Consider the following 21,342-nt stretch of genomic DNA (forward strand, 5'->3'; position numbering starts at 1 on the left):
TTCACTTTTTTTTTTCTTTTCATGACGAAGTCAATTTTTACACAAATCGCGTAGATCTTTTGAAAGCTGCTATTTTTTGGGTTTGAGTCATCGTGAGGCTACTTTGTGATAGAATATGAGAGAAGAATGAGAATTGACAGTTATTAGTAATTGAGTTTGAATAGTAACTGCACCAGCAGATTATAGAAAAGGTGATAAGACAAGTGTCAAATAACCTATGATACGCATCCGGTTAATCATCCTCGAAGATTACAGCATTATGAGACAATTGATAAATATGAAAACGTAATTGTGAAATGTACACTACTAAATCTTGTAAAATATATCTAAACTGATCAGTCCTTTTGGGCTCTTAATAAGCCCAATCTGGTATTCCATCTGTATCTGAAACCTGTTCCTGATATGATGTGAATGATGCAAATGTGTTATCTCTCTTCGATGTTGTCGAATTATTTGTAGATGTCATGTGTTGGTAGACTTTCATGTACATCAGCGCAAAAAGACAAAATAGTATAGTGAGGATGAGAAACAGTGAATACACTTTGTTCCACAATAAATAACCATCCAGTGATTGACCACGCCCCATTATAATGCTGTCGGTTTGAGTGATGTAATCACCCGCGCCGCTTAGAGATTCGGCATCATCGCCTTTCTCTGCCTTTGTAACGGCATATTTAGAATCTCGAGTCGGGTTCCTTCCCTTCTTTATTGTTCCCACGACGTACCCTTTGAAAGATCCTTGTGGCATATCGTAGAGCAAACTTTCCATGGAATGTCCGACATCATCAAATTGATACGTTGCATCCATGCCCGCATATTTCAACAGTATCTGTGAGCCACCGGGATGTGAAGAAAGAATCGGCCCTATATCGTAGACTCGCCCATGCACAATCATCCAACAATCCCACGCTTTGTCATGTTTTCTAACTTGTTCGGGGCTGAACGTTGGAAAGTTATCCAAACTTTTACACTCACAATCGTCTTCATGGCAGTTAGCCTCTGAGGTTACCATTATGCACAGGAAACTCCGGTGTATTCTGTTGCACTGAAGCACGCAAAACTCAAAATGAGTATTTTCTCTCTAACGTACCGCCAAACAACGTGCACCGTCCAAACAAAAAGAGCCCTTAGTGCCAGACCAAATGTACTAGCCACGAACTAGACACTTATCTTCTCTCGCGTTCTATCTATATTGATATGGCAACAAGAATTTTTCATCTTGCCTTATCCACCTAGATATGCCAGCTTATTTATGCAGAATGTAGTTTTACACGGATAAATACGCCAGGCGCAATGACAGCGTCGACTTGATGAACGAGTACAACAAAAGTATGAAAGCTGGAGCTGCACTCTTGAAACTTGTAACATCGCAATCGATGACCTGTAGTTAGAAGGCATAGTACTTTGTTCTTTGTAGTATATATGATCATTGTTTCGATATGAGAGTGATTAGATACATGATTTGCGGAATCGCTTTTTAGTGTCATCACCATAATAATGTTCCTGGTACTGGGCGGATGGAGATTTGTCACTTCATATGGGTGTTACTTTGCAATTGGTGTTTTTCTTAATCACATTGCATTTGATCTCAGATCCTGCTCTCCAGGCTCGCGGCTTTGCGCCTGAGAGTGGTGCAAGTGCGTTGCATAAAAAGACCACTCATGTATTAGAGGTAAATAAACTCTATTCTACTGGGTTCGCGGATAATATAGGTGGATACTGTCTTTTACCTCACGGCGCTAATCTCGTTTGGAAATTCCACAACGGAAAATAACGGTATTGGTATTACCCAATTGAAAGAATATCTGGAGAATGTGAGAAGCACTACTAGTCTTTGTAGTTGTCTGTAGCGACTGAATAACAGCACAAAGGGAGGGGCCTCTTAGGCAAAAAGTTTCCCGTTGCCAGAAGCGCTTGCATTTCGAGGAGTTCTAGGCGGTTTTCAACTGTCGCTGCAATTTTGTCGATTTAAGCAGAAATTCTGGTGATACAATTAGAATCGGATTCAACCGTCACATTTCCTATATCTTTCTTTCCAAATAATTTTTGAATGAAGTCGATGGAGAAGGAGGGAACGCCACGCCTTCTTAGATAATTAGGATTGCTCACCAGACTTTGATTTGAATTCTAAAAGGAATTACTGCAATTTTACTCCTCTTGCATACCATAGCCATTCCATTGGGCGACAAAACTCCTTGGTGCCACATGCCGCCGAATCAATTTCACGTTAGTCTTCAATCTAGTAGTCCCGCCGATTCTAAAATATTACCTCAATTCGAGGACACGCAAACAAAATAAGCAAGATTTCCACTAGCGTGTTTGAACGTCTTTCCGCTGCAGGAATTTAGTTGCTGTCCTTACCTCGGCCCACACTTCATCTCACACTCACGACTAATATTATCTAAGCGGTGGAGAGGCCTGTCAGTCACTTCAAGTAGTTGCAACTGCTTAAGAGGGATGATAAACATTACTGTGTAGAAGACATCAGTTGAGAGCCGCTTTTATTTACGTGAAGCCCGTCAAATACAGTTTTTATAACGGTCCCAGACATAATGGCAACTTTCCTTAACTTTATTGGTACATGCGTCCGTTTTTGGTGATAATCATTTTTGGTACCTATGAAATAGCTAACTCGTAAACTGCGTGAGATACATTAAAGAAATATGATCTTGCGTGCAAGATTGGCTGATCACAGGTTTCCAAGCATTTGTATTTAGTAGGAGGTGAACTCATTTTTGTGATGACAACTTCTCCACCAGTCAAAAAGGCTCTTGCAGGGTTGCTACGAGACCCTGCAAACAATACGTGCGCCGACTGTAAGGCTGCATCACACCCGCGGTGGGCATCATGGTCCTTGGGAGTGTTTATCTGCATCAGATGTGCCGGTCTGCATAGATCGCTCGGTACCCATATTTCGAAGGTCAAGTCGGTAGATTTAGATGCGTGGAAGGAGGAAGAGTTAGTAAACCTCGTTAAAATGTGCAATAATCGAATTGCAAACGACTACTACGAGGCCAAGCTGCCAGAATCAATGCGCAAACCAATTACAGACGCTAATCAGTTACAATCGTTTGTGAAAAACAAGTATGAAAAGAAGAAATGGATCTCAACTGGTGAGCAGCCGAATGGTAAAAGTGAAGCTGCGGAGGACATAAAACCACAACTGAGTAGTACCGAAAGTTTATTAGCAGATTTCGAAGAGGTGCAGCCGAAGCTTCAAAAAACAAGTTCAAGCACTAGTAGTGTTACGAGCACGAGCACAAGTAGCATGCTAAACTTACGACTTTCCTCCATGGCTAAGAATAGAATCGATCAACAGAATAATAGGGATTCAAATAGACCAGATTTAAAAAAATCAATACTTTCATTGTATTCTAAGCCGAAAGATAACAACGTCACAAAGAACTCATTCTATCAATCGAGTAATTCTACGGGAGCATCATTACCTATCAGCAACAGCATTGGCACTACTAATGGCAGCAACAATAGCAATGCCAACAAAACTGAAAATAATTTGTCAATAAGCTCGTTGGACGAGAACGAGCTATTCAAAAACGTTTGGACGTAGCTTTTTTTCCTTTTTACTTTATTAGAATATATGAATTTTATATACATATATGTATATGAGGGACGAGGAGGGTCTCTAAGCACTAGTGAATCCAATCAACCCGTCGTTGGCAAACCAACCTTGACCTTGAAGGAATCGTAAATCAACCATTGGAAACTTGTCAATGTACCGATCATAACAATTCTAACCATTAGGCCATTCCATAAACCACCAAATCCAATCTTTTGATAGATTCTCTTTGACGCACCGACCATCGATTCACCGGACTTCCTGTCATTATTGATCTTCGAAACCATAACATCCGCAGGATGGGACACGATTGCACACAGAATACCAGCCAAGTAACCACCGGTGAAACTGACAGAAATTTGCTGCAAGGTAGTCATTTCGCTCTTGGGTTTTGGCAACTTTGAATAAATCAACTGGACGATTTTCTCAAAAGAAGTAAATTTACACATAGTGTAGGGGATTTGTCTGCACCATAGTGGAACAATACCCTTGTAAAAACCCTGTAATCCTTCTAGCGTATAGATTTTCGAAAGTCCCTGGAAAACGTTATTGCAAAATGGCGGAACTGTTGTTTGCTGCCTGACCTTGATGGCCTCAAACGGACACAACATAATATCTGCGATAAACTCCGCAGTTGCGGAAGCCATCAAATAGACACCTGTCGTGTACTTCGACGACAACTCCGGGCCCAAAACCGAATTCGAATAAAAGTGCTTGAAGAACTCATAGCCACCGTATTTACCAGCTCCTTGCAGCGAGTAACCAATCGCTGTCGCGCCGAAACCAGTGAAGATTTTAGAAAAGCCCTCCTTTCTGATGATCGTCTTCCAGCCGTCCAAATTGGATTTATACAGCGTAGGGTCGACCTGCAATCTACATTTGACAAGATCCAGAGGCGTCACGCTCGAGTGCGTTGGACCACAAGCGACAATACCGCCTAAAGTACACGCGGCATAAAACTCCTTGGTGTACAGTTGAATTCCCCTATCATTCGATTTTTCAGACATTGCCACTGATCCGCTTTTACAGTATTTACAAGATCACAACACTTGTATCTCGAGAAACCACACCAGCATCATATCTCGACCCGATATGCGACCCTACCGTGCCCCTTATATACACTCATGTATATACCCTTGCGCTATGAGTTATTTAAAATTACCCGATATGAAGTGTGCGTATGCAATGACTGTAACCCTTGAACTTAATGGAAAACACAAAGCTAGCGCCAAGCATTAACACGCAGCCCGGACACATCTTCAGCCATGTAAGCACTTCGGAAGCGACCTGTCTCGAGTCACTCCGAGAGTCGGGTGGCCCAGGCATCCGACGTATCGAATGTATCCAAGGCTAGATGTTTAAATGTACGAAATGTACGAAATGTACGAAATGTATTAAATGTATTAAATGTATTAAATGTATTAAATGTATTAACGGTATGAAAAGTATGGTAGGCATGAAATGTATTAGAAGGGAGTATAGTATTAAGTATTAGGGGTGGTCATTAGGAATGCGGAATAGCTCTACTTTTTCAAAGTAGCTGTGAAAAATCAAAACATTAGGCAGTGCAGTGCCCTGCAGTTAACGTAAAACGGCCCGTCTATTGCAGATAGGGCACATCGCTCTTGTACTTGTTCATGACGGTCTTGTGAAAGGTGAAGTACACCAAGAAGATGAAAGCGAATATGCTCAAAAATAGATCGAAATCCTTCAGTTCGGACTGTCTGTTGAATTGTAGCATGGCCAATAGCATTGTGCGTGTATCTGTTGTGTGGGAGAGTTGCGGTGTAACGGACAAAGTCGAGTTTAATGGAGCCTGGCTGAAGAGGGGAGCAAGCACTGAAAAGACGCTGGGTGTCGCTGTTTTCTTCGGAGGAGAGAGATCGTTCGATTGGTATATATACGAGTACAAGAGAAGTCCGTTCCCGCTGATATTGACTCGATTCTCGTCATTATTAATGGGTTATATAGAAATTGGGCGCCTATTGCGGGATTGCTACGGGCATCGCAAGTTTCTATTGTCGATTTATATCGGTCGTATGCTTAGAAACTTGAGCAGTTTTGATATATTTCGCGCGAATAAAAAAAAGGTGAACTGCATAGCATGGAGAGAGTGAGCCGTAGCGTAGTGAGAAGTGGAAACTCGACAAGAGAAAGCAGAAGAGAAACACCGCTGCAGTGAGATGCTGCAGTAGCACTGGGACGGTGGTCCGACCAGATCTCCATTGACGGGTATTGTGTAAACAAAAGTGTAGATAAATGGAACTATCGAATGCCCAAAAAGGGCGATTGAGCACTAATTGCAGTAACTAGTGGCAACTAGTGGTTGGGTTGCTGTGATTCAGCCTTGGGGCTGGCGGGCCTTGTTGGCTGCCAGAGGGGCGGTGGTGGCATGGCGCTCGGCTGACTCTGGCTGGGTCTGAAGGCCCGCCTAGTCGGAAAAAGGATTGGTGAAACCATCGGTTATGCAATCTATCTTGTAGTTTTTGCCATTGTTGCTGTCCCAGAATTCCCTTCTTTGGTAATCGTTTCTCGTAACATAGTGGATACAGAACTCAAGTTTTGCCCTGGAGTCCTGTTTGTTCACGTCATCGATGATGAAGTTGAAGATATCCATGTTTGTTCCCGGAAGGATGCCGTCTCCGTCGCTGACGTAGACGCATTCGACGTCGTGCGAGGTGCGCCAGTGGTCCCAGGTGTACCTAACAACGACTTTCTTATCGAAGAAGATGTTCTTCACCAAGACTCTGCCTGCAATCATCCTCGTTTGGGTCTTTTTGGATGGATAGGTGTGCTGATCTCTTGCTCCGTAGAGTGTGATTTCTTGCAGAAAGCACTTCTTGTCCTGTGACAGGTTGATGAATATGTTTAGTTTTAAGCTCTTTGGATTCTTGTTACTTAGGATCGGGAAGTTCTCGTTATATAGCCCCACGACTCTATTGTTATTACTACAACTATGATTATTATTACTATTGCCGACGTACTTTGATGTACCCGAGTTTTCGTGTTTGTTGCTGGACTCTCTTTTTGGTATATCTCTAGCCATGGCGCTGAACCTCTTGCTTTTGCGCAGGCTCCTGTCTTTTACATGCGAAGGGGGGCGCGATATGGTGTTTCCCGTTCTTGTCGCGGTGCCTAGGTTGATCGAGTCTATTCTCATCGCCAGGAGGTTTGTGTCGTTGAAGCTGGCGCCTTCGTCGTCGTCATCATCGTCGTCGTCGTCGTCGTTTCCGCCAAATAGGTATCCCACGGGTTTGTGTCTGAAACTTATCTCCTCTGTTCGTTCATTTTCCTTGGTGCTGACGTCGATTGGGCTTTCGTCCTCGCGGAAGTACTTTATCGGTGTCTTTTGATCGAAATGGACACTCTTACTCCTTTGTAGTCTACCGCCCGGTCTCAGGGCCGTGAAGTTTTTGTGTTCGCTGTTCACGTGCGGTGATGTCGGTAAGGACTTCGATCTTCTCTTGAGTGAGCTCTTCACTAGCTCCCCAGATTTTTTATAAACCGGTGGTATGGGGAACATGTTTTCATCGCCGCCACGATTAATCAGCAGGTCATTGACCCGAGCCAGCTTATACGAAGATGTTGGCGACACTTCAGCTTCTGCTTCATCATCGATTACCTTTTTATCCGTTGAGCCGTTGTTCAAATTCTTGTTAATATTGGTATTTCTGATTATTTCTTCATCTGGATAAAGACTGCTATTCAAGGTTTTCACTCTCTGAGGCTTATGAAGAAACGCCAACGAGTTTAGAGATGCCGATAGATCCTCGTTCTTGTTCAGTCTTCTCATCATTAAACTTGATGCCGATTTCGTGACATCTTCGTGACTTCGGAGTTCATCTTCCGGCACTCCTGTCTTATTGTCTCTTTTTGACAATAAACCTTTATTCCCATCTGCATTTCCGCCTACCTTCACATACATGTCTATAACTTATTTACACAAATCATTCACTGATCGACTTCAATTACTTGCTCACTTAGCTCGCTACCTTGACGACCCTTTTTGATATCTTAGATTATATAAAGAATTATCGCTTTCTCTCCCCTTCAAAACCAGAAAAAAGAAAAAATCGCACCGACCTTTTCACAATTATCAAAGTGATCCTTGACAGAATTAACTATTATGCTATGAATGTAAATTTTGGCGTTTATGTATGAATCAATTTTATCTATTTGATACCAAAGCTCTCCTTGAAGGTGTGACTACCATGTTTCATTTTTGGTGGGGTGTTGGAAAAAAACTATAACGTCCCCTTTTCGCTTTCCTGCAACCCCTTTCAGATGAAAATGCATCAAGTGTAGAGCTAAAACGACAGATCAGTGGTTGTCAAGTGCTACCTTTTCGAAACAAGGGACTCCCTCTCAGCCGGCTTTCAGGGAATCATCCCTGTGTGCGCTTCCTTACGTTTCGTCGGTATCGAATCTGAATCTTTTGACGAACCCCATTTCATCTCCTGTAAAAAATTCCGAGTCACCAATTCCGACGCACGCTATGGGTGAGACTTTATACGTGCAATTTGTATTATCGGTGCTTTGGTTTTCATTCTGCTGCAAACACTTACCTTGAAATGTGTGTATGCATTTGCCGCTTTGTAAATCCCATACTTTCACTTTACCATCATGCGAGCCACTTACTATACGAAAATTGTCAGCAGCTATATCCCATACTCCCTCGACGTGACCGAATTGGGTTCTTATACATTTACCTGTCTTTATATCCCATAGTTTTATTGTATTGTCTAGGGAACAGGAAAGAATATGAGTGGGATATGGTAGATTTTCCTTCAATATGTCATCAGCTGGTTCTACTTCTTGATCTTGGTGCTGCGCTTCTGGGTCTTCTACAGGCTCGTCCACAACTAAATTTTCAATATCTATTATTACCAGCGGCAGGACCTTTTGCACTTGGCCTACGTGCCCTTCGAATACTCGCAGACACGAATTCGTTCTTATATCCCACATTCGAATCGTTGTGTCATCACTACAACTGAAACAAAGAAAACTTTTTGGATGTAGTTTTACACAGTTGACCCACTCGGTATGACCTCTCAGGGAGTAGCATGTCCTGGATTCGACATGCCATACTTTGACTGTCGTATCTGCACTACCGGATACGATAATTTTCCTGTAAGAATCAACGCTGAGAATACTGTCTGTGTGCCCTCGATAGGTAGAAATACATTCACCTGTCATGTAATTCCACACTCTGATTGTTTTATCTAATGAACCCGTGATCAGTTTTTGTCCATCGAAATATAATGCCTTAACACCGTCAGTGTGTCCCGATAATCTTCTTATTAAGCTGCCACTGCAAAGATCCCATATGGCTACAGTGGAGTCATAAGATCCCGTGAACAGGAGTCGTGAATTAAAATGTAAAGCTAAAACTCCATCCATGTGGCCCTTGAACTCCTGAATAGAGCAGTGTCCCCTTCTCCAATTAGATTCAACCTTGAACCTGTCACGGTAAATGACTTTCCAGGGGGTCTTTACCGGCTTTTTTCCTGTGCTCTGACCATTGTTACAGCAAGTGCTCTGCGGCTCCCTGGCACGTTTCATGTGCAGTAACGGTAAACCCCAACCACAGTTCGGACATTTCCTATCGATGTGCTGCTGGCACATATGGTGCCAAACCCTATCACCATCCGCCATCACTTGCCAACGGCGACACACTTTTGCCGCATTGCACAGCGATTGACAATCTAAATAACAAAGTATTTTCAACGAAACCTCCCGCGGTAACACACTTATGAAATCGATTTTTATCATGTTTTGAACCTGTGTGGCTATGTAAGACAGCTGCGGAAAACAGCTGGCCGTTAACAATCCATCTAGTATTAATTTTCTTATTTTGTCATTAGATTTGGTGAAGGTAGATATTGTATGATGCACCACTGACTGTTCCTTGACCGGTAGTTGTGATATCTTTTGATTAACTTCCTGAAACCTCTTCAGATCCTGTTTATGACACGCCGTGTTATTTTCCGGTGACTGAATATCTGGATTATGTCTATAGCAAAACTTCTGTAAATTGAATTGGGGCAAACTGACAGTTGAACCCTTTTGTCTTTTCTTCGCATTATCTTTTTGATCTTCATCTCTATTGTGTTTCTTCCTAATATGTTCAATCATCTCATCACTACTATTACTACTATAAGTACTACTACCACTATTATCACTATTACTATTACTGCCCATCATCTGCTTTCGTTCAGCACATTACTCAGCTAAGTATTTTCTCAGGATCTCTTTGGGACCTATCAGTCTTAAATAATCCCTGTCTCCTCATTTTACCATTAAGTAGCATATTTCAGTACTATAACTTACTTGCAAGGTCTCAGGGCTTAATGTTCAACTGTGGCTTTAATGAAAAAAATGAAAAACAGTATTATGATATATAAAGTGTCACGTGGAAATTGTATTATCGCTATCATCAGTTGGAAAACCAGTGTAAAAGACAGTTTGGAGTATTGGTATATATCTGTGTATATTAATATATTAAATTAGATATTTTGATAGGATTTGTGCGGATTCTTTCTATAAAATCTTAGCTAAACACGGCAATTTGAGATTTCAAAAACCATTATGTCTTCCGCACCCTTCCTCTTCAACTCATCCATGGTAACACCTTTCTTCTTTCTCTCGATCATTGCAGAGACGGCAACCCAACCTTCATCATTGATCTTTGAGATAGTAGGCGCCCTTCTACCTGGAGTGATAGGTAACAAGTCTGGTAAGATAGACTCTGGCGCGTTATAGTTACAGTAAACGTATTTTTGTGCAGTCATGACACCCTCAATTCTGGATTTGATGGTCTCAATGAGTTCTGGATCGCTCTTTGTATTCTTGGACTCGATCAAATAGGCACTAGTATCCAAGACGGTGGCAATCTCTGTCAAACCTGCAGCACGCATGGTCTCGCCACTTTCGACTAAATCAACAATTGCGTCGGCAATGCCAAGGGCGCAAGACGCCTCCACCGAGCCCCCAACGTACTTCACCTTGGTTGTCATTTTCTCTACTGGAACGCCCTCCAAGTCGGCAAAATATTTCGAAGCTAGGTTGGTGAAACTGGAAACAATCGTCTTACCGATCAATTGTTTTGGGTCCTTGTAGGCACCCATGACAGGTACTTGCACCTGCAGCTTACAGCTACCAAACTGTAAATCGATGGGTAAATCAACGTCAACGTCGCTTTCACGGACTTGGTCCACTCCGGTAATACCCAGATCACAGTTACCTTCGCCAACGAACACTGGAATGTCGGCCGCAGGCAAGAAGATCAGCGCGATAGGCAAACTGGTAGATAATGCAATGTCTAGTCTTGACGATCTGTGAAACTTGATGTCTGCTCCATGTAAGATAGAAACGGCCTTCTCATAAAGACGTCCTTTCTTTGGTATGGCAAATAAAAGCCTGTCGCTCAAATGATTAACGAGATCCATATTCTGAATTTACTTCGATTTTTTTTAGTTTCAATATGTGAAAGAGCCTCTTGGTGTGACAAAGAGTGCTCGCTGTATAATATTCACTAAATAAACATGACTCAGTGACAATTCAAATTGGCTTCACCGTTTGCAAATTTCATTTTTTTCCATATCCAACTGGGCCAAATTTTTAGCTTCTCGCATAGCGAAAAAGGCGATGCGCATTTTGAAAAATTTTCATCAACTGATGAACAAGAAATGGGATTATCGAGTTAGGCCGTGATGCAGAAGGAATTCTCGTTCAGTTAGATTCCAAAAATGACAATCTCGTAGGATCGGTTACCGAAGAGGAAAGATCTTGATAATTCGTTGCAGCCAAGATGAGTGAATTTAGTTTATATAAGATAATACAGCTGTATATCGGCATCCACGTGATGGAGTTAGGGCAGACTATGGGTAAAACGTGAAGGGTTTTCACAGACGTGCGTTCCTGCAACGAGCGGTATGCTCATGATGATCTTGCTAGGTTGTTTACTCTTGCTTTTCGATGCAGTTTTGCTTTAGAACTTCATTTGAGGACCATAAATATTTCTTTCTTGACTGCATATAATTGTGGGGCTCCCATTCCAGTAAAAGGTTGCTTTTAACTACAAGAGTGGTGAAGTAGGTCAGCATCGGTGCCATGAAGTTCGGTGATCATATTAATGAGTCTGCAGTACCTGAGTGGAGCGATAAGTACATAAACTACAAGCTTGGCAAAAAGAAGTTGAAACAGTATGCCAAAAGACTGGAGGAAGAGGCCAATGAGGAGGAATTTACTCTGTATGGAAATGCATCGGGACCGGTGTTTTATAACGGGACAAATGATGAGAGTGCGATCAGCGATGAGTCGGAGTTGAGACAAGTGAATACGCAATACGGACGCCAAGATAAAGTGTACACGTCGTTGCAGGAAACCTTTAAAACAGATTTTGTGACCAACTGGTTGATAGGTAGCGAACTTGCGAAATGCGATGAGTTTTATCTGTGGCTACTGGAGAAGTCAAGAAAGAAGTATTCCGTGCTTAAGGAACAGCTAAGGATCTACCACCTACATGAAAACCACGAATCGTTTCTAGATGGCGAACCGATAATCGCGCAGCAAAATGGCTCAAGTGGCTCTTATGGATCTATCAAAAATTTTCCAAAGAATCCAAAGATTATGGGGTTTACCAGAAGATTAAAGAAGATATTGAGCTCGAATGACCTTTTGCCATCGTGGCCAACGGGGCTTTCAAACATCAAGGGCAATTTGAAAAGCTCACATACCGGTACAGAGACATTCGGGGGAATTGCAATGGCTGTGACAGTCCATCAGGCCGAAAGAATGTTAAGTGAGGCATTGCTTGAGTTTTATCAATATTTGCAACTAGTTAAAACCTACAGAGATCTTAATGTAACGGGATTTCGTAAAATGGTGAAAAAGTTCGATAAGGCCTGCCATACATCAGAAGTTTCCGAGTTTATGGACTATGCAAGAGATACATCACCCCTTTTCAAGCATGTTGATGCTAATATTCAACTGTTAGCTCAAAGAATGAAACAAACCGGGACAGCACAAGCATCTGCCAAGCTTAAAGCTATCAATGAAGACGACGATCCCATCATGTGGTGGGAAACTAAAATTACTGAATGGTATACAAAAGATTTAACAAATTCTGATAGTGCACAGAAGAGGCATAATCAAAGATTGAAAAAACTTTCGATTCAATATACTCTTAATGAACAAATGATTCATAGGAATAACAGAGCAATCGCTCAAATGTTTTTTTCAGGTATTGGTTTAGGTACATCTGGAGCATTCATTTGTTATACTTTATACCTTGCATTTTTTTCCAAGTTTAATTCGGTTTTGCATCAAATATTATTCCCACTATGGAGTGGTTGGTACATGGTTTTATTGGCAGCTTTATTATTCTTGGGCAATTGTTTTATTTGGCATCGAACTGGTATCAACTATAGATTCATTATGTTGGGTGAAATGCATGCAAAAAATGGGACACAATTGTTTAATAATGATTTTGCTACAAGTGCAATATCTTTAAGGTTGTATTTTTTAACGTTTTTCGTCATTGCTTGCTCAGTCTGTGCTCTCATGAGTTTTCATTGGTGTGTTTTAGAGCCTTACGGACTTGTTTACCTTGGAATTGTGCTGTTTCTCTTCTTTTGCCCTAACAGAGTGTTTCCATACTTCGATAAGATGGTAGATTCAAGGATATGGCTTGTTAAAACGGCTATACGTCTAATGCTATCGGGCCTATATCCAGTGGAGTTTGGTGATTTCTTCTTGGGTGACATTATATGTTCGCTGACATATTCAATGTCTGACATTGCTATGTTTTTCTGTGTTTGCTCATCAACTCCTAACTCTCTATGTGGCTCTTCAAAATCCAAAGCCTTTGGTGTACTATCCTGTTTACCAAATTACTGGAGAATGATGCAATGCTTCAGAAGATTTGGTGATTCTGGCGATTGGTTTCCTCATTTACTCAACGCTATCAAATATTTAATTGGTGTCGGATATTATGCATCCTTGGCGGCATATAGAATCTCTGGAAACATTGATTCCACAAGAACTCCTTTCATTATTATTTCTACTACCAATGCTGCAATAACTGCAGCGTGGGATATTTGCATAGACTGGTCTCTTTTTCAGCCATCTTCTAAAAATTGGCTTTTAAGAGATGATCTCTATCTAGCTGGTAAGCGCAATTGGAAAACAGGCCAATATGCCTTTGGTAGGGTTCTCTTTTACTATTTTGCTATGGTTTGGGATGTTTTAATTAGGTTTCAGTGGATTGTATACGCGCTGGCGCCACAGACGATTCAGCAAAGCGCAATTACCTCGTTTGTTTTGGCAGTCACAGAAATTCTGAGGAGATTCGTATGGGTGATTCTTCGTGTAGAAAACGAGCATGTAGCCAATGTGCACTTGTTCAAAGTCACAGGAGAATCACCTTTACCATATCCAGTTAGTGAAAAGAGCGATATGGTTACTGCTGATAAACGCAACGTCAGCAGTTCCTCTCTTTCGCTATATCATGGAAACCTGGAGGAGCCTTCCACCGCTTTCAAGTCTTACCTGCGCAGAAACTCAAGTGCACTGTTCACGCTCGCAAAATCAGTTCCATGGGCTCATACAACAGATTTTCAACGTCCGCGTTTGTTCTCATTCGGTGCGAATGCAGTGCACGATAGTGAAAGTGACAGTGAAACAGAAAGTGTTAACTAGTTATTTCTTACATGCATAAACGGCTCAGGAGGTACATATATTTTAAAAAATGTCATGAAACGACTTTCTATCTTAATAATCATTTCAAGATCTAGTCTATGTACTGGTGTGTCTATTATGGGGTCGTAAACTCTTGGACTTTTGCATAACTTGGAGGATGCAATTTTCTATGTATGGCCTTCGCCGCCCAGACTGGCAAGACCGAAATCGACAATATGAATAGTAATTCACCAAAGAATAATAGCTTGACAATGTAGCTCAAATCAAAATAATCACTCAGAAAAGGAATGGAAACAATGTACAGACCTAATGTGACGAGCTCAGTTATGATCATAGTTTTATTCCAAGTATTAATTTCCAAGGCAACCATTATCAATTCATTCAAAACTAGAGAAGTGAAGCTAATTGCAACCATTTTGTTAAAGTCAATTGGGTTTACACTTGTAAAGTATTGAGAAGATCCTTGTATAACAATTCCTTGAAATAGTGACAAGGCTACCCAAACAAAAAAAGTTTTGTAAGATAAACTTTTACCTTCAGTTAAATCCTTGTAAAGCTCGGGATATATTTTAGTCAGTGATTCATCAATATCGTGGTCTAGCGTTAGTGAAAATACCGGTGCCATTGTATAGCAGGTTGCATAGCCAACCATTAACCAACCCTCATATAATGCAATTGGTTCAAATCGAGAGCAGATCGAAAATACTGCCTGACAAATTGCTATGATAAGCCCTCTGTGCATTACGAATTGGGCTAGCTTTGCGGATCTTTTGTAAGAATTTCTTCCATGCCATAATAATAACTCTGTCAAGTGACAAAACTGGGTAACGGAAAAATCTGCCGCTAGAGATGCCTGTTTGCCTTCTTTTCCAACAATTCCGACACCAACATCGGCACTTTGTATCATGCTCACATCATTACCACCGTCTCCGATACAGCAAACTCTTTTGCTGGTTAGCTCCCGAATTGCCAGAGCAACGTCGGCCTTCTGTTGAGGGGTACATCTACAGGCAACAACAGCCTGTAGATTTATAGTAATCTCAAAAAATTCTTTTTTAAAATAGAGCATGTAAGTGTTCAATGACTCGCCATCAATTATTAGACAGGAGTTTCGATTGACTTGCAAATACTCTAACTGCTCTAATGCCCCGTCCGGTTTGCCAACCTTTGAAATTGTATGAACGTATTGTCCTCTCGATATCAGTTTTGCGCTGATAGAAACGCAGCGAGCGGTTTCCACTTTATCACCGGTTAGCATCCATATTTTGATGCCAGCATTTCTAAGAAGCTCTATGGACGATTTGACATCTTTTTGCAATTTATCTTCAACACCGGTCAGGCCAAGCAGTTCGAGATTATTTTCCAAAAACTCACTCACGACACTAGACATCTGCTCGTCCCGGTTCAGCATAGATAAAGATGCCTCATCGTATTTTTTGCGAAACTGATCATAAATCTTGAGAGAAAGCTTCTTACGTCCAATAACCAAAGTACGTAACCCTTCACGGGCCATATTTCCTGTTTCCTCTTCCAGCCAATCGTTTGGTTCGACGATAGAAGACATGACGGTATCAGCACCTTTTTCCAGGAACCAATATTCGTCTTTTATTTGATCATGCACGATTATTCCCATACGTTTAGTATCTGAATTAAATGGAAAAACTTGTAAGATTTCATAGTTTAGTAGCTTGCCTGAATGTTCATGCAGCAAGGTAACTGAGTGACGATCCCTTTTGAAGAGCGAAAGTCCAACCAATTCTGTGAACTTTACGATGGCAATTTCGTCTGGAGACGCTGCTTGATAAGTAATTTCTTCATCCTCAAAAGTAGGAGTGACATTATGACAGAGTGCCAACGTTATAATTAAATCGCACACCCTCGTACTAATATCACGCCTAGCAGTAGAGGGTTGTGCATTTCCTGCCTGTCCTTTCGAAATCACTAAACTTTGGATATAGTCTGTAACAATGTCTACTGTTTCCCCAGAATATGAAACTGTTCCCAAGTGGATTTTTCTCAATTCCATATCGTTCTGTGTTAATGTTCCTGTTTTATCGCTGAGTAAATACTCAATTCGCCCCAAATCCTCGGGAATCGTACTCGTGCGAACAACGGTTTCTGGTATCGTATGGTCGTGTTCAATTTGATATGCATAGACTGATTTCGCAAGATCTAAATTAACTCTGAGAGACACGGGAATAATTGTCGAGAATAAAATTAGGTAGCGCATCACGTCAATATACCAATCAGGGTTTTGAAATCCAGCGAACGCGACTAATGATATGGAAAGGATAAAAACAGAGGCACATAGCACCTTAGAGATGCTATTGATCTCTAACTCTAGCAGCCCAGTTTTAACTTTTGGGGTTGTGGTATTCATTGCCTGTCTTGTATCCTTACCAGTGTAAACAACGCATGCAATGCAATGGCCACTCGAAGCCAGCACCGTATTTGCCCATAATGTATTATCTATTGTTAATGGATGAGAAGATGACTCCTTATAAGTAACTTTCCCCAAAAATTTATCTATCGACTTCTCTGGTGCGGAGGCAGTGATGCTAATCTTGCTTAGTAAATCATCTTGAGCTATATTTTGCGTTAATGAACACGCTACTCTAAGTTTCCAGTCAGTTTCACCATCTAGTTGATCAGTTTTGATGAACGATTCACCAGAGGGCTCGCTCGATTGTAACAGTACAGCATCAGCTGGGATTCGTGATCCTTTATAAATCTTAATCAGATCTCCCACTTTTAAATCTTTGCTACGTACCAATTGAGATCTATTTATGATCTGATAAAGTTCATTGTTGGATTCTTTGTCACGTCTTCTTCTTTGAATGTCGTCCATAGCCTCCTTGACCATAGTAACTGTGAGAACGAAAGCAAGCGGCACAATATATGAGGAGAGATAACCGATTCTCAAAGCAGGTATTATTTGAGATAAGGCAACAGCCAGAAAGTATAAGTTAAAGAAAAACTTGAATTGCTCATACAGCAAAGTTGGTATGAAAGTCACAGCATTATACTTTGCATTGGATATTTCATTAGTTGGGTATTTATTTCGGTCAAAAGTTGGTGTAGTGCTGGGATGAATTTCTCTCTCTACATGATTCTCGTTGAGCTCTATAGAAGAACTGGACCCGCCTTTTGTTAAACGATAAGGAGAATTTAAGAGAGATCTTCCATTTGACCATAATATATTCAAAAAGCCTCCATGATGGACACTAAGACCTGAATTATGTTCATTAGGGGATGGTGCATCCCACGGGTCATTTCTTGAAGGTCGTCTCCCTGAAATAGATGATTTTCGCAAGTTCTCATTCGATTGCGTATTTTCATCAATTGTTCTCATTTCAAAACTTTCTTGAGAGTTTCTGTTTTGCCGATCGTTATCAGTGTTTTTATTTTGGTTGCTACTGAATATTTGAAAGTTATCCAAGGCTTCCTCTAACGAATCATCAAATTGCAGATCAAAAGAATCTCTGGTTCTCACTTTTTGTAAAGGCGATTTACTCTTGTTCTCGATATTTGTTCCAGGTCGTGGAGAAAAGGACATTGGCTTGAGCAGTCAGCTAGAACTGCAAACTCTCTTGTGAGCTTAGATTTTCAACCTCACCACAAGGAATCGCAATATGAAAATAAATAGTGGCAGAGTCTAAGGAAATGAAGTACAATGAAGGTTGATCTGCCCACTTCGCAAATTTCAAAACAAACAATGAAATCTCAGTACACCAGAAAGTAATGAGTCCTGCAAGCTTCCTTGCTATGTAAAGATTTCTATAAGTGTTAATCTATAAACCACTATAACCAGTTGAATGTCAAGATGATACTTATTAACATACCTTATTTGTGCTAAGTCGTTTTGGGTGATCCAGTCATATATACATTCAAAGAAGGCTGACAACCCAAATCAATAGGGCATATTACACAACATAAGGCACAATGGCGTATGAGGGTATACGGTTTGTGTCTTTGAACTTGGCGTTATAGTATTTTTGAGTTTCGAGAGCAGACGTAGTGAGAGTTAATGCTACCCATATTAATGGCCAGGCGAACTCGCGATTGTAAACGACCAAAGAGACGTAGATGAGAATCTCGTCCAAGTAATGCGGACAGCAAACAATTGTGAACATACCCTTCTCGGGGAGACTGTATTTAGTTAGGTTAGACAAGATATGATGATTCTTGTATTGTTCAATTGACGCCATCAAAAAAATCAATGTTGCGACTGGGTTCAATGACACCGGGATACTGTTGGATGCAAGCTTGGCATTCAATATCAAATGTAAACTTGCGTAAAACCACAGACCTACCACGTAATGCGACCAGTTCATTCGGGAATGAGCTGCATATTTAGAAACATATTTGGTTTCATAGAGTCTTCTTAGTGAGTGTAGTAATATTAACCATGTAAGTGACGAACGTGGGTAAGTAGTCAGAGTAATGATCGACAGTGCCGACGAGAGATAATAAAAATGAGAGAAAGATGATTTTGGCATAGTTAAATAGACAAGTCCAGAAAGGGAGATTAATCTTCCGTCTCGTTCCTCTGCTCTGGCACTTAGTGTTTTACCATATTGAAGGAACTCAGGCAGAAAGCATTTTGCAATAACTAAGCAAAGTAACCCAGCGATGAACGATATTTTGTAGCCTATCAATAAATACTGCAATGCATTGCCCACCTCCATTACAGTTGTATGCTCTTCCTCTTTGCAGCAGAGTAATGAGTTAAAGAAAGTAGTTCCCCATCTAAAAACAAAAACATAAAAAATAAGCTTTGTAGAAATAAATAATTAGATCCTTAATTGCTTTACTGAGTGAGTGAATTTACGAAGCCGGATATATACTATTACAAAACATGAAAAAGTCATACGAGTTAGTTGGTGGTAGCGTTCCTCAACAATATGGTTGACAAAAAAATGATAATTCTTATGTCTTTAGTTGAATATTAATAGAACGAACATTGAATGAGCGTATGGACTAAATTAGAGGATACGGGGGATATCTCCAAGTTAAGATATATTAGGGTTAACGGCCCATGTACTTAATTTCTAGAGGTCTCAAAACATTGTAGACGATAAAAGCGAAACCTGCACCCAATTCAAAGCCGATATCACCACCAAAATCACCGATCAGACGGCCAATTTCACCAGTCCAGTAAGTTTGTGACATACCTAGAGCGACACCAAAACCGGCAACGAATAACGCGGAACAACCTGCGATACCTATAGGTAACAGATCCCATCTATTCCATTGGTCGATATCGTAACCTTTGAAACCTTTCCTATAGATAAAATGTTCCGAAAGGGCAATAGAAATATAAATTGCCAGGTAGTAACCGATAGAGTTCATGAAGTTTTCCATAAAGTTTTCGAATTTATAATAAGCTGCAATGGAAATACCTAGAGTGGCACCGTTAGCGGCTAAAGTCCAGACAACTCTTGGAATCTTTGCCAATGGTTCCCATGTAGCTTGAGCAGATAAAGCAACACTGTACATATTTGGAATGTTATTGGCGACAGTAGATAGAGCTAGTAAAACACAGCAAAATTGACCAAATCCGTGAAGAGAGTCGGGGACTAAAATGGCATATGTCAAACCACCGATAGAATAGTTGTTGTAGTAGTCGGCATAGGTCGTATTATTGAAGGTACCCATAGCTGATGCAGCACCTAGAATCATACAGAAAAACAGTGGGAAAGCCAAACACAAAACGAAAGTGAAAAAGATTTTGTATTTATTAGCTTCCTTCTTCATGTATACAGTGTAATCTGAGGCATAAGTGGTCCAACCGGATGCGAAACCGAAGATAGCTGAACCAAATGATAAGACACCACCTGCAGTAGATGGGCCTGATGTCCATTCTCCATTTTGGAAAGATCCATTTTTAGCCAAACGAGCAATAATGACTAAGAAAACAGCAAAATTTGGTACCCACGACCATCTTTCGTACGCGTGAATGATTCTAATACCAAAGAAGGTAATCAAAACGGTAGCACCAATGATGATCAAACAACCAGCCCATGGGGGACACTGGTTGCCACCACTGTTGATCATGTGCAACAATTGGGCGGAAACAATGGTATTCACGACACCCCAACCAACACAAGCAATAACATTAATGAAGGCAAATGCTCTAGCTGTCAAATTTCCCAGAAGAAAACGTGATAAAACCATCTGTCTCAAACCGAACTCTGCTCCGAAGATGGAGAAGAATGCAACGCTAACCAGACCCAGCAAATTGAAGAATACAATAGTTAAAACAGATGTACCGAAATTTAGACTAAACACCAATGGACCCAACGCACCCAGCGAATAGGCTGCAATAACCATGTTAGCCGAAAACCACATAGAAGCAGGCCCCCAAGGGGAGATGTCCGTTTTCTCTTCGTCAGTGACAGGTTCCACACCTTTTGTCTCTGCCTTATCCAGAAGAGTTGCAACGGCTCTGCGGCACCATCCTAGTCTCGACTTCTCAGCAACACCACTTGCATATTGCTCGTCCTCATACTCTTGATCCTCAACATCAACGTATGGATTCTTCTTTTCGCTATTAGTGCTTCCGACGTGCTCAGAGGAAGACTGCGAACGATCAACGTTCCCCTCTAGATCATGAATCTCATATGCCTCCTTGCCAGACATCGCTTAGACCTTTCTTTATTTAACAGGAAAACAGCCAAGAAACTTAAAAAACCAATTAACGACAGAACAATGCCACTGATGAACGAGGGTCTCAACTTCTTATATATACTTGAAGCAGTGCTTTGTGTTCGAGAAATACCCAGAAGATCTGCCCACTAAGTCTTACCTAGACAACTTTTCCCCTGCAGATGCTAGAGAGTCTCTTATCTTTTGAAATTTTTCACTGTATTACGGGATGTCATTGCAAGATGAGTTGAAAAGAAATGGAAAAAAAAGCATTTGGTGCCACATCCAAAAAGAAACGATAATCGAAAAAAGCTGTTTTGCAATAAATGCGTGGCGGAGAGGAAGCTCGCATCTGGGCGGAACCAAAGCTAACCACAGCAGATTGTCCGAAAGGACAGCTGATAAGAACGGTCTCT

At 41.1% G+C, this 21,342-nt stretch overlaps 11 protein-coding genes across 11 annotated transcripts; 2 read left to right on the top strand and 9 right to left on the bottom strand.

Annotated features, from left to right (window-relative positions):
• Nucleotides 1-352: 352 nt before the first annotated feature.
• HG535_0F03600 (cytochrome b5-like heme/steroid binding domain-containing protein) lies at nucleotides 353-1,012 on the bottom strand (the record flags this gene model as incomplete). The annotated part of the gene is made up of 1 exon (XM_037289680.1): nucleotides 353-1,012. One exon carries the CDS (start codon nucleotides 1,010-1,012, stop codon nucleotides 353-355), a length of 660 nt encoding a protein of 219 aa, XP_037145575.1.
• Nucleotides 1,013-2,740: 1,728 nt separating this feature from the next.
• On the top strand, nucleotides 2,741-3,568 carry AGE2 (GTPase-activating protein AGE2; the record flags this gene model as incomplete). The annotated part of the gene is made up of 1 exon (XM_037289681.1): nucleotides 2,741-3,568. The coding sequence occupies one exon, from the start codon at nucleotides 2,741-2,743 to the stop codon at nucleotides 3,566-3,568; it is 828 nt and encodes a 275-aa protein (XP_037145576.1).
• A 95-nt stretch (nucleotides 3,569-3,663) lies between these two features.
• On the bottom strand, nucleotides 3,664-4,584 carry PIC2 (Cu/Pi carrier; the record flags this gene model as incomplete). The annotated part of the gene is made up of 1 exon (XM_037289682.1): nucleotides 3,664-4,584. The coding sequence occupies one exon, from the start codon at nucleotides 4,582-4,584 to the stop codon at nucleotides 3,664-3,666; it is 921 nt and encodes a 306-aa protein (XP_037145577.1).
• Nucleotides 4,585-5,177: 593 nt separating this feature from the next.
• On the bottom strand, nucleotides 5,178-5,330 carry HG535_0F03630 (uncharacterized protein; the record flags this gene model as incomplete). Its single annotated transcript, XM_037289683.1, has 1 exon — nucleotides 5,178-5,330. The coding sequence occupies one exon, from the start codon at nucleotides 5,328-5,330 to the stop codon at nucleotides 5,178-5,180; it is 153 nt and encodes a 50-aa protein (XP_037145578.1).
• A 678-nt stretch (nucleotides 5,331-6,008) lies between these two features.
• HG535_0F03640 (CBM21 domain-containing protein) lies at nucleotides 6,009-7,502 on the bottom strand (the record flags this gene model as incomplete). Its single annotated transcript, XM_037289684.1, has 1 exon — nucleotides 6,009-7,502. One exon carries the CDS (start codon nucleotides 7,500-7,502, stop codon nucleotides 6,009-6,011), a length of 1,494 nt encoding a protein of 497 aa, XP_037145579.1.
• Nucleotides 7,503-7,981: 479 nt separating this feature from the next.
• MET30 (ubiquitin-binding SDF ubiquitin ligase complex subunit MET30) lies at nucleotides 7,982-9,781 on the bottom strand (the record flags this gene model as incomplete). The annotated part of the gene is made up of 1 exon (XM_037289685.1): nucleotides 7,982-9,781. The coding sequence occupies one exon, from the start codon at nucleotides 9,779-9,781 to the stop codon at nucleotides 7,982-7,984; it is 1,800 nt and encodes a 599-aa protein (XP_037145580.1).
• A 350-nt stretch (nucleotides 9,782-10,131) lies between these two features.
• Nucleotides 10,132-11,025, bottom strand: HIS1 (ATP phosphoribosyltransferase; the record flags this gene model as incomplete). Its single annotated transcript, XM_037289686.1, has 1 exon — nucleotides 10,132-11,025. One exon carries the CDS (start codon nucleotides 11,023-11,025, stop codon nucleotides 10,132-10,134), a length of 894 nt encoding a protein of 297 aa, XP_037145581.1.
• Nucleotides 11,026-11,689: 664 nt separating this feature from the next.
• On the top strand, nucleotides 11,690-14,278 carry SYG1 (Syg1p; the record flags this gene model as incomplete). The annotated part of the gene is made up of 1 exon (XM_037289687.1): nucleotides 11,690-14,278. One exon carries the CDS (start codon nucleotides 11,690-11,692, stop codon nucleotides 14,276-14,278), a length of 2,589 nt encoding a protein of 862 aa, XP_037145582.1.
• Nucleotides 14,279-14,393: 115 nt separating this feature from the next.
• On the bottom strand, nucleotides 14,394-17,834 carry NEO1 (aminophospholipid-translocating P4-type ATPase NEO1; the record flags this gene model as incomplete). Its single annotated transcript, XM_037289688.1, has 1 exon — nucleotides 14,394-17,834. One exon carries the CDS (start codon nucleotides 17,832-17,834, stop codon nucleotides 14,394-14,396), a length of 3,441 nt encoding a protein of 1,146 aa, XP_037145583.1.
• A 367-nt stretch (nucleotides 17,835-18,201) lies between these two features.
• DFG10 (putative polyprenol reductase) lies at nucleotides 18,202-18,966 on the bottom strand (the record flags this gene model as incomplete). The annotated part of the gene is made up of 1 exon (XM_037289689.1): nucleotides 18,202-18,966. The coding sequence occupies one exon, from the start codon at nucleotides 18,964-18,966 to the stop codon at nucleotides 18,202-18,204; it is 765 nt and encodes a 254-aa protein (XP_037145584.1).
• A 340-nt stretch (nucleotides 18,967-19,306) lies between these two features.
• FCY2 (purine-cytosine permease) lies at nucleotides 19,307-20,920 on the bottom strand (the record flags this gene model as incomplete). Its single annotated transcript, XM_037289690.1, has 1 exon — nucleotides 19,307-20,920. The coding sequence occupies one exon, from the start codon at nucleotides 20,918-20,920 to the stop codon at nucleotides 19,307-19,309; it is 1,614 nt and encodes a 537-aa protein (XP_037145585.1).
• Between the last annotated feature and the right edge of the window lie 422 nt (nucleotides 20,921-21,342).

The sequence above is a fragment of the Zygotorulaspora mrakii genome, chromosome 6 (genome assembly GCF_013402915.1).
Source record: "Zygotorulaspora mrakii chromosome 6, complete sequence".
NCBI lineage: Eukaryota > Fungi > Ascomycota > Saccharomycetes > Saccharomycetales > Saccharomycetaceae > Zygotorulaspora > Zygotorulaspora mrakii.